The following is a 14,383-nucleotide window of genomic DNA, read 5'->3' as shown; positions in this document are numbered from 1 at the left end:
GGCGGCCGCCCGCTGTGCTGCTCTGGACTTGACCGGCGCCGCCTTTCCCGCTTTGCTCGCAAGGACCGCCTTGGATGGAGCCGGTCGCGCCGCGCGCTTTCTGACCCGCCGCCTGGAAAGGCAGTGCCAGGGCGCGATGGGCAACTGCGTGAAGTCTCCGCTGAGAGACCTCTCGAGAAAGGTACGTCCCGCTCGCGGACCCCGCCGCGCTTGCCCCGGCCCGCCCCGAGCGGGTGGTGGCGCCGCGGTCGGCGGCAGGTGGCGTGCGCGGTGGGAGGGCTGAGCGGCGGCCCCGGAGCTCCCCGCGGGGGAGGCGACGGCCGGACGCAGCTCGAGCGCGGACTCTCCTCGCTGTGCACGTGCGTGCGCAGGAGGGCTCCGTCCGCGTGCACCCGTGTCAGCGAAACCGCTCAGCCGCGCGCGCACGCACGCGTGCAGCCCGGGCGAGTCCCCGGGCACTGCCCTCGGCCAGCGCGCTTGGGAGGGCCCGCAGGCGCTCGCCGCTCGGCACAGCTGCCGCTTGCCCCCGCGGGGCTGGCGCAGGAGAGCCGCCTGGCGGATCGCGCCCTGCGCCGTCGGCCGGGAGCGCGTTCCTTTCCGGCACACGCTCAGCGCCTCCTCCGCGGTGTGCGGCCGCCTTCTCCGCACGACGCCGGCCAGGGATCCGGGGAGCCCAGCGGAGGGATCCGCTGCGCTCACGGGAGCAACCGGCCGGGGCGGCGCCGTTTGCTTCGGAAGCGCTGAGGCGCCGGGTTTGCTCCGGCTGCTGGACCCTCACCAGGAGTGAGGGGGTGCGCAGACTCCGCTTGCCATCTCTCCGGTTCGTCCCAGGTGTTTGGACGGCTCTCCATTTCTTCAGTCTTGCCTCCCAGGAGAATATAGGTCAGTCACGTGGAATGTACGTCCGAATCCTGGTTTAACTCTGCAAATCCTCTTCATACTGGATGTTTTCAGTGTTGGACACAGGCTGAGTTTAGGGAGTGCCGATTTTCATGCATCCTCCTTCACTCCTACGACTGTTATGAAGAGGGGCCTCACTGGGTGGTCCACGCTTGGTGCAGGCAAGATCAGGGAAGGGAAGGAGCAGGGCCTTCTCCCGGTTGGCTCCTGCTCTTTAGAATCCTTTGTTAGAAAGCCTCATTAGGACATATATATTTGCATTTCAGTGCCCAGTTGAAACTTTTTCATGAATACTCCAAAGCATTTTAAATAATGGCTGTCATTATGTTCCATGTTTAAAACTGGGCTCATTGGTTTGCAGTGGGCGCTTTAGTCTATAATGGCTGAGGTTTTAACGAGAGTATAACGGGTCTGCTTTATTAAAACAGCAGTACACTGGATGCTTTGAAGATGAGGAAATACTAGAATCCCGGGGGGGGTGAATATGTCAGATTTTCCCTTCCCCAGACGATATGAAGTGCTTGCTATCTGGCGCTCAGCCTGCAAGGCAGGTGCAAGCGTGCTCACAAATGTGCTCAGGCGAGCGCTTGCACTGTGGGATCCAGGGCTGTGCGTGTGCGCAATACACAGGCATGCCCATCTGTGCAGGTGTGAACTGTTGTGAGCTCTGGCAACCATGTGCATAGGCCATAGGAACCAATGTATGTTCACTTGTGCCCTGTGTGTGCGCACAAATGTGCATATATTAGCCGAGAGGCACAATGGTGTCCGCAGGCAAAGTGACCAAGGCGGGCATCTGTATCCGCACGCCTCCAGGTGGCAGCCTTCCCTAGATGAACATGCGCCTGCCCATGCACATGAGTCTCGGCCTCCCCACATGTGTGCATGGCCTGTAAATGTGCCCACTTCCGAACTTCTGTGCAGGTGTTTTGTGTGTGTCGGGGAATGGCAAGGGGGCCGCGCTGCGCTCAGACTGTTTTGCTGGCACAACCACGGGGGGGGGGGGGGGGGGGGGGGGGGGGGGGGGGGCTGCCTGTGGGAGCGGCCCCTGAGGGAAGTCTCCCTGGAGCCAGCGAGAAGCCACAGAGCTGCTGGCCTGCAGGGCAGCCTGGCACCCCCCGATGTGCCGCCTGCAGCTCCCGTCGCTCCCAAGCAGCCACGCCAGGTGCCTCCTCTGGAGCCTCACGCTGCCCTGCCCCCGAGAGGCCGGGACCCGTGTGGGACCCTGGGCGGCCAGCTGGCCAGCACGTCCTAGTGCGGGAAAAACGAGAGCGGGGCCTGCGGGTGGAGGCCTGGGGGGCGGGGGTTGCTCTGCAGGGCTGGGCTAGCGGCTCGCTGGTGTGCCTGGGCCAGTTGTGTGCCCCTGTTGGACTCCGGTGCTGCAAAGACCACGTCAAACAGTATTTTTAGGGCTGTAGCTGAGATAATTTAAGCGCTCCTGAAAATGAATGTGTGTATGTATGTAGCAAAGACCTTTCCCACCTGGGCGATCCTGGTCAGGGAACCAGGATTAGCTGTAGCGTCTTGACGGAGGTTCATGCCAGCCCAGACTTAGGGTCAATTGTATTTTCTGGGTTGGTTTGCACAACACAACATTTCATTGTGGGCTTGTTTACCTGTGAGGAGCCACGGCATTGTTAGGAACACACGGCCCCCAAACAGGGCTTGCCATGAGGGCTCCTCGAGGGTCAAACATGACCGGTGCTTTGCTTTAGGATTACGCTTAGGCTGAGGAGGTCTGACACTTGCATGTCCGGATGGTGGCCTGCACACGCTGCGGCCTCTCAGCGGTGTGTCACCCCACGAGGCCGTCGTGGCATGAAAACGCGGCGACGGTGCAGTGCCTTCCTGAGCCATGCTGGCCCCTTCCCAGTGGCTACGGCCGTGCTGGCTGGGCGCGACCGCCTTCTCTTGCCGAGAAGCCTGGGGAGGCAGCGGCCTCATGCCCTTCCTGCTGGAGGGGCCCTGTGGGTGGAGTGCGGGGCAGAGGAACCCCTGGTCTGATCCGGCGAGGCTGCTCCCATGCCTTGAGCTGTGGCTGGCTGGGGCCTCTGTGTTTGAGTTGCAACATCCCAGAGGATGCCGTGAGGGTCCTTCTGGGTTCCGTCTGTCTGCTTCACTGGCATACCAGGAAACACGCCCACCCCAGACAGCTGCCCTGGTTCTGGCACAGGCCAGGCAGCTCAGGCCGTGCAGGTGCTCAGTTGCCTTCCTTGCATGCAGAGAGCCCCCTCCCCGCAGTCCTGGCTGCCACTTTAACAGTGATCCAGGGACAGAGCAGAGGACCCCTCCCCGCACCCCCATGCTGGCTCCTGTGACACTGATGAGAAGCAAATGAGTGACCCCCACCCCTCCCCTCCCCTGGTGCAGAGCCCAGCATGGCTTTCACAGCTCTGCTTTATCCTCACTACAGCCACCCTGAGAGCGGCTCAGGCAGAGCAGGAATGGCTGGCCCAGGGACACCCAGGGGCTTCAGGGCAAACGGGGACTGGAACCCGGGTCTCCTGGGTCCCCCGTCCAGCACACACTGCCTCTCATAAAATACCAGCACCGAGGAATGGACCACGGGCTGGCAAAGCCCACGCGGCATCCAAACGGCGCTTCTGCAGCTTGCGCACTAAGTGAGGGTGAGCCGAGGAACAGGGCCGCAAGGCTTACTTGGTGGCTCATCCAATATTTCCGGCAGTTGTCAGGGCCAAATGTGATGCTGGCGGAGCAAGGCACGGACTACGCTCCTGGGTGGTTTTGCTTCTGTGGCATGCATGTCACCAGAGAGGAAAAAGCGGGGTGGGGAGGAATGTTCTTTCTCCCAAGGAGTGGAGCTTTTGGGTTTTCCAAGCTTCTTGCACTCTCTTGAGAATCCCTTAGGGAAGGTTCAGGGAGGCTGCCCAAGGAAGACCTATATATTCTTCAAAAGTATTTAATCCATTAATTGCTTGAGGAAAAGGTTATGAAACCAATGCAATTGCAAAGCAGCAGACAACCCCGATACCAGTGTGCTTTTCCCTGGACCTCTGCTGGATGAGCTGTAAGGCTGGCGACAGGAGACTGTCTGCCCTGGCCCAAGATCAGTGGGCTGCCCAGAGCAAGTGCGCACCACCGCCCCTCCGCTGCCTCCGGCGAGAAAGGCTCGGCTCGGTTGTGACAGGCCACGTGTGCTTGGATGGTGGGGCAGAGAGTGACAAAGCCTTCCTCCTGCGCTCCTCCCTGTCTTCAGAACGGAGTTTGTCAGCCCGGAGAGACTCTCCTCCGGTGGAGGAGGACACTCCCCGCCTGCCTTGTGGGCACCGCTCTTCCTCTCTGGTGTGCCTTTGTGGCTTCGGGTGTGAAGGGCTTGATGCTTGGCTTGCGTCGTCTCGACTCAAGGCTGCGTGTTTTGGCTGCTGCCTCTCTTTGAAAGCCCAGCCACCATCGAGTGGGACGCGCCATGCGGAAGCACACGCTGCTGTGAGCACAGCTGGGCAGGGAAGCCTGTGCGTGGCGTGGCGTGGCCGCACCGGAGGGCGCTTGCTGCCCCTGCGGTGGGGCCCTGGGGGAGGAGATGGCTGGCAGTGGCCGGGCGGCTCAGGGGAGAGGCGCTCTCTGCCCCTGCTGAGCGGAGTGGCGGGCCGGTTCATCTGCACTGCGTAATGCCAGCGGTTCCCAGGAGCACGGCTGGCTTTTTATAGCTGCGCAGGAATGTCGGGAGGAACGCGCTCCTGCTTAGCCCACAAGTGGCGTGGCTCTAAGGCGAGTCAGTGGCTCTTGGCGGTGCTGGGACTCTCCGTGTGGGATTCCGCTCTGGGCCCCAGAAGGCCCCACGCTCAGCCTGACCAAGCGGCAGAAGGGATGTGGGTTTTGGCCTGCCGCAGGCCCCCACCAGGCCATACCCGCTCATGGTGACCACTGATTTGCTGAAAGGAAATCTACAAGGCCACAAATCCTTGTTCTCTCAACGCTCAGAGTCGCACTGCTGTGCAAAGAGCAGCTCCTGAGATTCTGCGCAGGCACCACCTCTGGTTTGCTGCCTTTGCAACCTTACAGGCAAGAAGCTGAGATTCTGGGGGTGCGGGGTAGTAGAGAAAGCCCCAGTTCTGAGTGCTTGGAGCTGGGAGGGGAACAGCTGAAAGGCGGAAGGCTAGCGGGGGCTGAAGGCTGGCAAAACTCGTTCAGAGTGGCAGCAATTCGCCAGACCGCCTCTGCTGCCCGAAAGGCAGGCAGTGGTGGTGGGAAGGGATCTGGCCTGAAGCCGCCGGTGGGCCGGCCAGCAGCAGCAGCAGCTGCGTGTGCCGAGCACCTCAGGAACGCCAGCAGCGCCCCTTTCCACGATCCCCAGTGCATTCTGCAGCAGCTTTTTAGGCGGTGATTTGGGGTGGTGTTGGTAAAGGAAGGGATGCACTGCAAAGTAGACCTGTGCGGCTTTTTAAAAAGTCTGCTGAAAAGCCAACAGCCTCCCTGAAAAGCACGGGCAGGAGGCACAACTGAGAGGAAACCTGGAGCAAGCAGGTGCGTAAGGCAAGTGCCAAGCCGGGTTCTGACAGAAGGCAGAGGAGCTGCGGCCGGCACTGCTTCAGAGTCTTGTCCGCCTCCCCCTCTGGCGGCTTCCGTGATCACTGACAGGATCCGAGCAGGCCTGGGAGAAGCAGGGAGGTAATGCCCTCTCTTGTGTTGTTTGCTTGCTGCCGGTTTGGCTGGGAAGATCCGCCATGAGGAGAAGACTTGCTATAAGGCAGTCCAGATGAGCGAGGAGGGGCCACCGGCCAGCGAGTACCAGGGTCCACTCATGGTGCTGGCCCAGAACTGCGCGGTGATGCACAACCTGCTGGGCCCAGCGTGCATCTTCCTGAGGAAGGGATTCGCAGAAAACAGGCAACCAGTACGTAAGTGGCACCCGGGCGGGCGAGATGCCCGGAGGGTGTGGAACTGTGGGCCACGCGGGACAGAGCCGAGTGCATGCGCCACCCGGGCCTCAGAGACCTCCCCCCCCCGACCGAGAGCAGGCCGGCCCCCAGACCCAGTGAGCTTGCTGCTGAACACCCAGGCCTTCGGGCGCCTCTTCGCAGGAGGACCCCAGAAGCCTTCTGCTGGGAGGCCACCACCCCAGGGGCCGCTTTGGGTGGGCGGGTTCTGGGGCTGGTCTGGCCAGCAGGGCAGGATACCTGGCTAGCCCCCGAGAAGCCCCCTGGCATGAGCCCCTTTCAATACCCAGGCAGGCGTGCTTGCGGGGGGCCTCAGTCCCAGGGGCCCTCACACGCCCTCTGCCACTCAGAGTGGCTACCCAATCTGCCACCCCCTCTGCCTCACGGCAAGACTGGCGCCACTCCCAGCTCCGCCGCTTTGCCAGTGTCGAATCCTGCTCTGCCCATGTGCTGTGCCCCCTCGGGGCTCGCAAAGCCTTTTGGGGGGCCCCACAGAGGAGAGGTGGGCACCTGCCGGTCTTCCTGCCTCTGCCCCGATTGCAACCAGGCAAGCTGCCGCTCTCCCATGAACATGCGCCTGGCTTCCCAGAGCCGCTTTAATGAAAGTGGAAGATGAGGACTAGTATGCTGCAGCAGCTCTTGCAGGGCGGGGCCTGGCTCAGCAGAGGCTCCTCCAGCACGGAGGTGCTTCTGTGGCCCTTGGGAGACCTCAGCTCGGCCTGCCTGCTGGCCCTGACTGGGCACACACCGCACACAGACGCACTCACAGGGCCAGAAGGGGTGGGGGGCGGTGGGGACCCCCGGGGGACCTGCAGCGCCAGCAGCCAGGAGGCTGAGGAGAGGGGCTGGGAGCGGGACAGCTGTGCTTCTCTCCCACCGGGGTCCTGGAGTGCCCGGAGGGGCAGTTCTGGAGGCAGCACTGCCCGCCTGAGCAGGAAGCAGCGCATTTCCACCCGTGGCTCATTCCCCCCACTCACTGCAGCCGCTGGAGTTCTCTTCTTTCTCCACCCTCCCTGCGCCCCTCCCACCCGCGCCTTGGGAAGAAACAGCCCCACGGGCCGCCTGAGGCCCTTCCCCACGGCAGGCGAGCCTTCACTCTTTCTTCTCTCTGTGGATGCCGGAGCTTCTGTTGTGGGCCGCATTGCTGCCCTACCCTCTGCAGGAGGGGCCAGGGGGGGGCACAGCCCTCCCCAGGGGCCTGCCCTCTCTGAGCACCCCAGGCAGCCCCAGGGGCTCAGTCGTGCCTGGAGCAGCACACAGATGCTCTGGGAGGTCCTGCAGCTGCTCACAGTGACTCTTCTTGGGAACGGGGCATGCGCTCGGCACTTGCTTGGCTCACTGGAGCAAAGAGTCCCGGAGACCTGGAGCCCTCTGGTGGGGGATCCTCCACACGCTCCCAGAGGCAGCTCCACCTGGTTTCCCAGTCGGGGAAGAGCCCCTGGCCAGGAGGTCAGCGCAGGCGTGCCGCGTGCATTGGGCCCCTTCGGCCCTTGCAGCGGGTTCACTCCTTGGTCCCGGAGTGTCCTGCTCTGTGAACATGAGGCCCCGGGCTGCACCCAGGTCAACTGCTCCAAGGAACACAATCCCTGGAGGTGGCGAGGCCGCAGAAAGACTCCTCTGCTTCTGCCCATTGGATCAGCGTGGCCTTCTCCAAGCTGGCGCCCCCCAGGTGTCTGGAAACATGACTTCCAGCATTCCCAGCCAGCCACTGGCCACGGGGAAGGGCCCCCGTGCCCCCCGGCCACCCCCCTTCTGCACTGCCACTGCTCCCCTGAAGGCACTTTCCGCAAAGGGACTGCTTTAATCATACCGATGGTCTTTCCTTGTAGGACAGAGAGCTGCGACCAGAAGAAATCGAAGGTAAGGCACTTTCCTTCTGCGGATCGGACGGACCGGGGGATGCCGCAAGGGGAGCCGCCCGCTCGTGGGCAGAGTGCCAGCCACAGCTGCCTCCCACCTGCATGCCCAGCGGTGGCGAGCCACAGAATGTTGTGGCCAGGAGGCGACCCATGCCCCATGGCTGGGGGCACCTGGGGGGACTTTACCCAGAGCCGGCAGCAGGTTCTCCTGCTCTGAGCCTGCTACCCGCCTCTGCACTTCAAGCAGGAGCGCTGGAAGCTCGGCTGCTGCCCTGGGCCCTGCGCTGGGAACGGTTCTCTGGCGGCGGCACCGGAGCCTCGCTCCGGGAGCACCCGTGCGTTCCGGGTAGCGCCACCCAGGGGCAGGAGCCTACCTCCGGGGGCTCCCCGCAGGCTCCTAAGCGAGAGCCACGCCGGTGTTCCCACAGGGTTTCCTTGTTGGATGCTCCAGGCATGGTGCGCGTGGAGGGTGAGGATCATACGGCCAGAGGGGAGGGCCGGGAGCCAGGCGGCCGGGTGGCTTGGAAGCAGCAGTGCCCGGGCGAGCCCCGGGAGGCCTCTGCTGTGCCGCCTGCCGAGGCTCAGCCACTTTGCAGCTGCCACCCTGACCGCCCAGCAGGCCCGATCTGGCCCTGGGGCAACGAGGCTGCCCACGCCCGTGAGGGCGTTGTCGGCGGCTCTCTGTGCAAAGAGGAGGAGCACGTGCCAGCAGGAGCCTCAACAGACCCTGCCCACAACCCCGACCAGAGGGGGGCACCACTGAGCACAGGTGCCTCCCGTCCCTCCCCCGGGGGGGCGGGCTCTTTACAGACAAGCTCGGCTTCGCCCTGTGGGTTCTCCTTAGCCACCACAGATGCCATTTTTTACACTTTTAAAGTTCCTGGCACCTGCAGAGTGTGTAGCCCTGCAAAAGTGCCCCCCAGGCCTCCCAAAGTCGCCTGCCCAAAACATGCTCCTCCAGTCCAGGGCATTCCCAGTGAGGCTGATGAGCAGGAGGATCGCTTCCTCCCGGGGCATGTCCGGTCCAGGCAGGGGCGGTCCAGCCCTTGTTCCGCGCAGTTCTCCACATTTTGCAGGGCTGAGATTGGCCATGTCACTTGCAAAAGTGGCAGCTGGAGAAAAGCAGAGCTCCTGCGAATGCCATGGGCGTTGTAAGCTGCCCCGAGACTTCTGCGAATGGGGTGGCATAAAAATGTTTAAAAAAAAAAAAACAGCTCCCTGGGTGACGTCCAGCACTTGCCCGCCTCCCGGAGGACGATCCCGCAAGTGAGTGGCTGAGACCAGACGTCCACCCGCTGCACCCTTAGCTGCCCCACTGCGGTGGCTCCGTGCAGCTGCAGCCCTGCCTGGGCCCCTGGCCGCCATCTCCGTGTTGGAGGCCCTGTGCAGGCCTGGCTGCCGCAACCCAGCACCCACGCGAGCCAGGGCGGTGGTCCGTCGTCCGCCGAGGCACCTGCCCCCCCCCCCCCCCCCCCCCCCCCCCCCCGAGAAGGCCCCAGAGCAGCGCGCGTCCTTGCTGGCAAACCCGTCACTGAGGAAGTGGGATGGTTCCTGCGATTTGGCTGGCGGGCCGTGCGGTGCCCCCCCCCCCCCCTGACGGGCCGGCCCCCGGCTTGGGTTTGCCCCACAGAACTGAGGGAGGCCTTCAGGGAGTTCGACAAGGACCGCGATGGCTACATCAACTGCCGAGACCTGGGCAACTGCATGCGCACGATGGGCTACATGCCGACCGAGATGGAGCTGATTGAGCTGTCGCAGCAGATCAACATGAACCGTGAGCGAGCGCCGCCCCGCCCCAGCCACGCCATCTGCCTGGCAGGCCTGCCTCTCCCCCCCAGAGAGCCCTGGCACTCCCACTGCCAGCGCTGCGCTGGGGTTCGCTCTCAGCATCCCCTGGCTGAACGCCTGGAGTGGGGGGCGGGGGTGGGGGGCACCCACGCAGCAGCTGTCTCTCCTGGGAAGAGGGGCCCCCTGGCGTGGGTGGGCCTCCCCACCTGAGGCCCCCCGGCTGCAGCGTGCAGCAGCCCCGGAGGGGACCCCTGCGGCCGCCCGCGGCACTTTCGCGCCTCGCCGCTGCCTGCCCTGCCCTGCCCTGCCCCCCCACGCAGGACTGCCTTCACGGCTCCCGCGCAAGCAGGCAGGTGGCTGTCGGAAGGGGAGGAGGGGGCCTGCTGGCTCCCGTTGCGGTAGGCACACGCCTCTCCTCAGCAGCCACGGAGGGGAAAGGAGCGGTGCCAGGAGAAGGGCCCCAGAGACTGCCCTCCTGACTGGACGCCTCCCCCTCAGCCCCCCTCCCGCTGCCCTTGGACCCTCAGACCAGGCAAGGGGGCTGAAGGGCGGCCAAAGCTGGCCAGCCAGGGCTCCCCAGAGAGCCCTGGCCCTCCCGCCTCCTCCATGCCCGCCTGGATGTTCACCCTGCCCACCCGGACTCCTGCCCCCGAGAAGAGCCTTCTCTCTGCCTCCCACATCCTCGGCCTGATGGGCATCGGAGAACCACCTGGGTGGCTGGAGGAACGTCCCCTAGAGAAACCGTGGGAGGCCAGCCCGCCGGGCCCGGCATCAGGGATGCAGATGTGCCTCCTGGCTGTGAATCCGGCTTGAAGGGGACACCTTGAATCCCGGGAAGGCACCACGTGGCCTTTGCTCCATGCTCTGTCGAGCCCTGAAGCTGCCACAGGCACTGCAGACGCCCGCCTGGCATGCAGAGCCCCAAAGGGGGGAACACGCACTGACGTACGAGGAACAGTCCCAAAGGCAGAAGTCTGGGGCTTGTGGAGACTGACTTATCATTTCCAGTAACTGGTTGGGCCACTTGCGGCCCTCCAGTTGTGTCGGCCTACAACTCCCATCAGCCCTAGTCAGCAGAACCAATGGTTTAGAAACGATGGGAGTTGTAGGTCGACACTCTGGAGGGCTGCAAGTGGCCCACCCTTGTTCCGTAGCATTTAAAGTGGACCCATCATAATTCTGGTAGACGTGACACTTTACCTTTGCACGCACGTGTTTGTCCATACGTTCCCCCTTTGCCTCCTCCTGCCACGTGGCGGAAGGCAGTGGATGTCGGCTGGGGGAAGGGCAAGGCCACGCTGAGGTGCACCCCCGCTGCAGGCGCGCTCTGGCACGTGCCGGAGAAGCAGCCCCTGCGTCCTTCCCACCGGCTGAGGCCATCAGGGGGGTGCGAGGAGAGGTGGCTGCAGTGCTCTGCAGGGAGCACGGGCGCTGAGCGCGCGTGTGGCTGCCCTTGTGCTGATGAATGCTTCCCCCCTTCTGTCCCCAGTGGGTGGCCACGTGGACTTTGAAGACTTTGTTGAGCTGATGGGACCAAAGCTGCTGGCAGAGACAGCAGACATGATCGGGGTCAAGGAGCTGCGAGACGCCTTCAGGGAGGTGAGGACTGAGCTGCACTGAGCTCGTGGGTCCCCGGAGCCCCGGTCTGATGCGGCAGGGCCGCTCCTGCACCAGCCCCCCCCCCCGCCCCCCAGGCTTGCATGCCAGGGCAGAACCCCAGGCGGCTTCGGCCGAAGGCGTCCTGCAACCCCTGGCGTCCCCCAGCCAGCTGGGCCCCACCTTTTCTCCTAAACTTCATAAGATGGTGCCTTGCATGTTTTTGCAGAGCAAGCCACCTTAAATTGACTTCTCCCAAAGGCAGGTATCAAATAAATTAAATAAATGCAAGGATAAACTTTAATCAGACAGAACCAGGGTGGGGGCAATGACAGTGCCCGTGCCTTCTCCTAGTTTGACACCAACGGCGATGGAGAAATCAGTACCAACGAACTGCGGGAAGCGATGAAGAAGCTGCTTGGACAGCAAGTGGGTCACCGGGACATTGAGGAAATAATACGGGACGTTGACCTGAATGGAGACGGGCGAGTGGATTTTGAAGGTGAGAAGGGGGGGGGGGCCCACCTCATCCGGCTCTGGAAGGCAAGGGCCAGCCGCGTTCCAAGCAGTGTCCCCATCAGAATGGTGAGAGGTGCATGAAGGACGCCCAGGGCTGAGAGCAGGCCTGGTCTCGTGGGGATTCCTCAGGGGAACCCGATCAGGCCCACGGGCTGGAGGTTGCCTTCCCTGCTGTATGCTGTTACACCAGCAGGACTTTCACTAAAAAGAAAGCCCAGCTACATTCTCTGGTAACCTCCTGTTTGGATCAAGTTCTGACAATACAATAACCCAAATTTAAGGGTTGAGTGTCAGTTCTTGTTGAACTGTGGATAGGTGTTGATACATGGGTTGTCATGCTGTCTGAATCCAGCCACACTAGCAAACCATAATTTGTCAACCAGGAAGAGAAATCCATAAAGAGCATTGATGGTTTCTTGTTGGATTGCAAACTATGGGTTGCTTGTGCTTCATAAACTATGATTTACTAGTGTGGCTGGGTTCATGATAACCCATCTTACAATAACAACCCACGATTCAAAGAAAACTCATTAAAGTGTTGAAGGGTTATCATGTTGTCTGAACGCAATCAATGTGTTGCATGTGGGGCTGTTTTTGAGAACTGTCTGGAAACTTCAGCTAGACCAGATGAGAGCAGGGAGATCAGTGGGGCTTGGTCCATTTCCACACCCAATTCAAAGGACTGGTTTTAACTCTAAAAGCCTGAAAGGGCTTAGCACCAGGCTGCCGGATGGACCAGCTTCCCATACATGCATGACCAGATCGTAAGATTATCCCATTCCCGTTTCCTCTGCCCGCTGAGGTGAGGCGGGTAGCTACCAAGGAGTGGGGTTTCTCAGTGGCTGCTTCCAATTGTGGAATGCCCTCGCCAGAGATACTTGCCGGGTGCCTGCATGGGGCCGTTTGGCACCAGCTTAGGCTGTTGGGCGCTACAGTAACACGAAAGTGAATCCTCGGTATGAGCAGCCCCTGGGTGGGGTTGAGGTCCTGGAGACTTGCTGGGGGTCTCTGTGGGTGAGTCCTCCCAGGGTGGGGCTCTCTCCCCAGCTGTTTCTAGCAGCGTTTCTCAACCTGGTGTGCTCCAGATGTGTTGGACTGCAACTCCCATGATTCTCAGCTGGCGTGGCCTTTGCATCAGTCACGTGGTATATTTCCATACAGTTAAAGCTGGCACCAAAAAGGCCCGGCTGGTGTGGAAGGATGGGAGTGGCAGTCCGCCGGGGTGGGGTGAGGGGTTGCGAGCTGCCCAGAGAGCATCCCCAGAGGTGGTATAGAAATTCAGTAAATGACTGATGATGATGATGAGGATACATCCAGAGAGTATCAGATTCCACCTACCTGAAGCAGCCTGCCCACCCGCTGAATTCGGCATTAGGCAGCTTCCTGAATGGGGGCTGGGGCCGCAGTGCTGTGTGCAGGGGTCTGGGTTTCCTCCCCATTGCCCACCAAGGAAGGCCGTTTCCCATGTCCTCTCTCCCCCTCTCACGCTTGATGCCTTCAGAGTTCGTCCGGATGATGTCGCGCTGAAGACCGTTCTTGGGCTGGAAGCAGATCGGCATCCGAGCGGAGCGTCTGGCCCCGATGTTCCTATGCAAGGGCTGCTGCACTGGGTGTGCTCAAAGGGTGTGAGCCCATAGCCTGCCTCTGATCCAAACAGCCCCGATGCTCCTTCACCCCTCCGCACTGTGAAAGACTCCAAAGCTCCTGCAATGGAACCGCTCTGGGGAGAAGCTTGCAGCAGGGAAGCTGTGCTCCAGGGCCACCTGCAATTGCTGGCACACGAGGCCCCTTCCTCTCCTCTGCCTCCCCCCCCCCCCCCGCATTTACTCTTCCAGCAAGCGCTGCAAAGGAAGGCGCGGGAGCAGGAGGGTTCCTCTCGAGCGGGTGGCGTGTGGTACGGCCGCCTGGGACTGGCGCCTGCACTGACCTCGCTCTGTGCCCATTTCTCCCCCTTGTGTGTCCCTCCTCTAAAGAGTTATTTCTGCTCCTTCTGAACTATTCTTCTGTCTCCCTGTGGTCAATGAGCGCAAATACACGTTTGAAAGTAAAGGAGGAGAATCGCAGGAGCTTAGCTTGGTAAGAGGAGAATTGTGGATGGAAGGACAGCGTCGTGCATGAGCAGCAGCACCGGCCAGTTGCTCTCAGCCCACCCAGACCAGAGACTGGCCTGCAACATGGGACTCACTGTCTCACACGCCCAACATCCAAAGGCAACCCCACCCCCACACACCCCTTTCCTGCATGTGTACGGCACACAAGTCAGCACTCGGGATCGTATGGGGCACCCCCACAGTCAGGAGGCACTTGACCGAGCCACGCTGAGGGCACGTGGGTGGAGGGAGGGTGGGGTGCATCACCTTCTCTGGCCCCGAGAAGCACACGGATGCCTGGCCAGGCACATGCATCCTGGCAACCTAGATTGCCCTTGCCATGCTGCCAGCAGTTTCGATCAGGAAGAGGAGCTTTTTCGCACAGACTAAAACCAAGCTCATCCTGCAAGGCAGCACCGTCCACAGCCCAGAGGGTGGGATCAGCAGGATCAGAGGCCCAAGATTTCAAAGTGCCCAAAGTCTTTAGGAAAACAATCTTAAAGATTTGTGTGTGATGGGAGGGAACTGCTAGAACATAAGGCCCCATCGAGTTTCCTGCCTGCTCCGTCCATGGCTTGTGGCATGCAAGTGGTCCAAGGCAGGCCTGGTGCACTCAGCCACAGGGCACTCAGCACCGAGAGAGCGACTGGCGGTCTGCCTGGGCTAGACTTGCCTTCTTTGCAAATGCGCTGCCTGAGCATCCGCAGCAAGCAGCACATGCTCATTCAAGGTC

General features: G+C 61.8%; 1 protein-coding gene across 3 annotated transcripts; it reads left to right on the top strand.

Annotated features, from left to right (window-relative positions):
• Positions 1 to 136: 136 nt before the first annotated feature.
• On the top strand, positions 137 to 13,087 carry CABP1 (calcium binding protein 1). Of its 3 annotated transcripts, none has more exons than XM_044444301.1 (7): positions 137 to 181; positions 5,579 to 5,755; positions 7,628 to 7,658; positions 9,288 to 9,431; positions 10,935 to 11,044; positions 11,396 to 11,543; positions 13,062 to 13,087. In XM_044444301.1, the coding sequence occupies exons 1-7, from the start codon at positions 137 to 139 to the stop codon at positions 13,085 to 13,087; spliced, it is 681 nt and encodes a 226-aa protein (XP_044300236.1). The 3 variants fall into 3 exon arrangements, with proteins under 3 accessions (XP_044300236.1, XP_044300237.1, XP_044300238.1); XM_044444302.1 differs by having other exon boundaries at positions 137 to 190; positions 5,591 to 5,755; XM_044444303.1 differs by lacking the exon at positions 5,579 to 5,755.
• Positions 13,088 to 14,383: the final 1,296 nt, after the last annotated feature.

This window comes from Varanus komodoensis, unplaced genomic scaffold, assembly GCF_004798865.1.
Source record: "Varanus komodoensis strain SLA01 unplaced genomic scaffold, ASM479886v1 scaffold44_3, whole genome shotgun sequence".
Classification (NCBI taxonomy): Eukaryota; Metazoa; Chordata; class Lepidosauria; order Squamata; family Varanidae; genus Varanus; species Varanus komodoensis.
The sequence above is the reverse complement of the archived record's forward strand: the minus strand, read 5'-3'. Positions and strand labels throughout refer to the sequence as shown.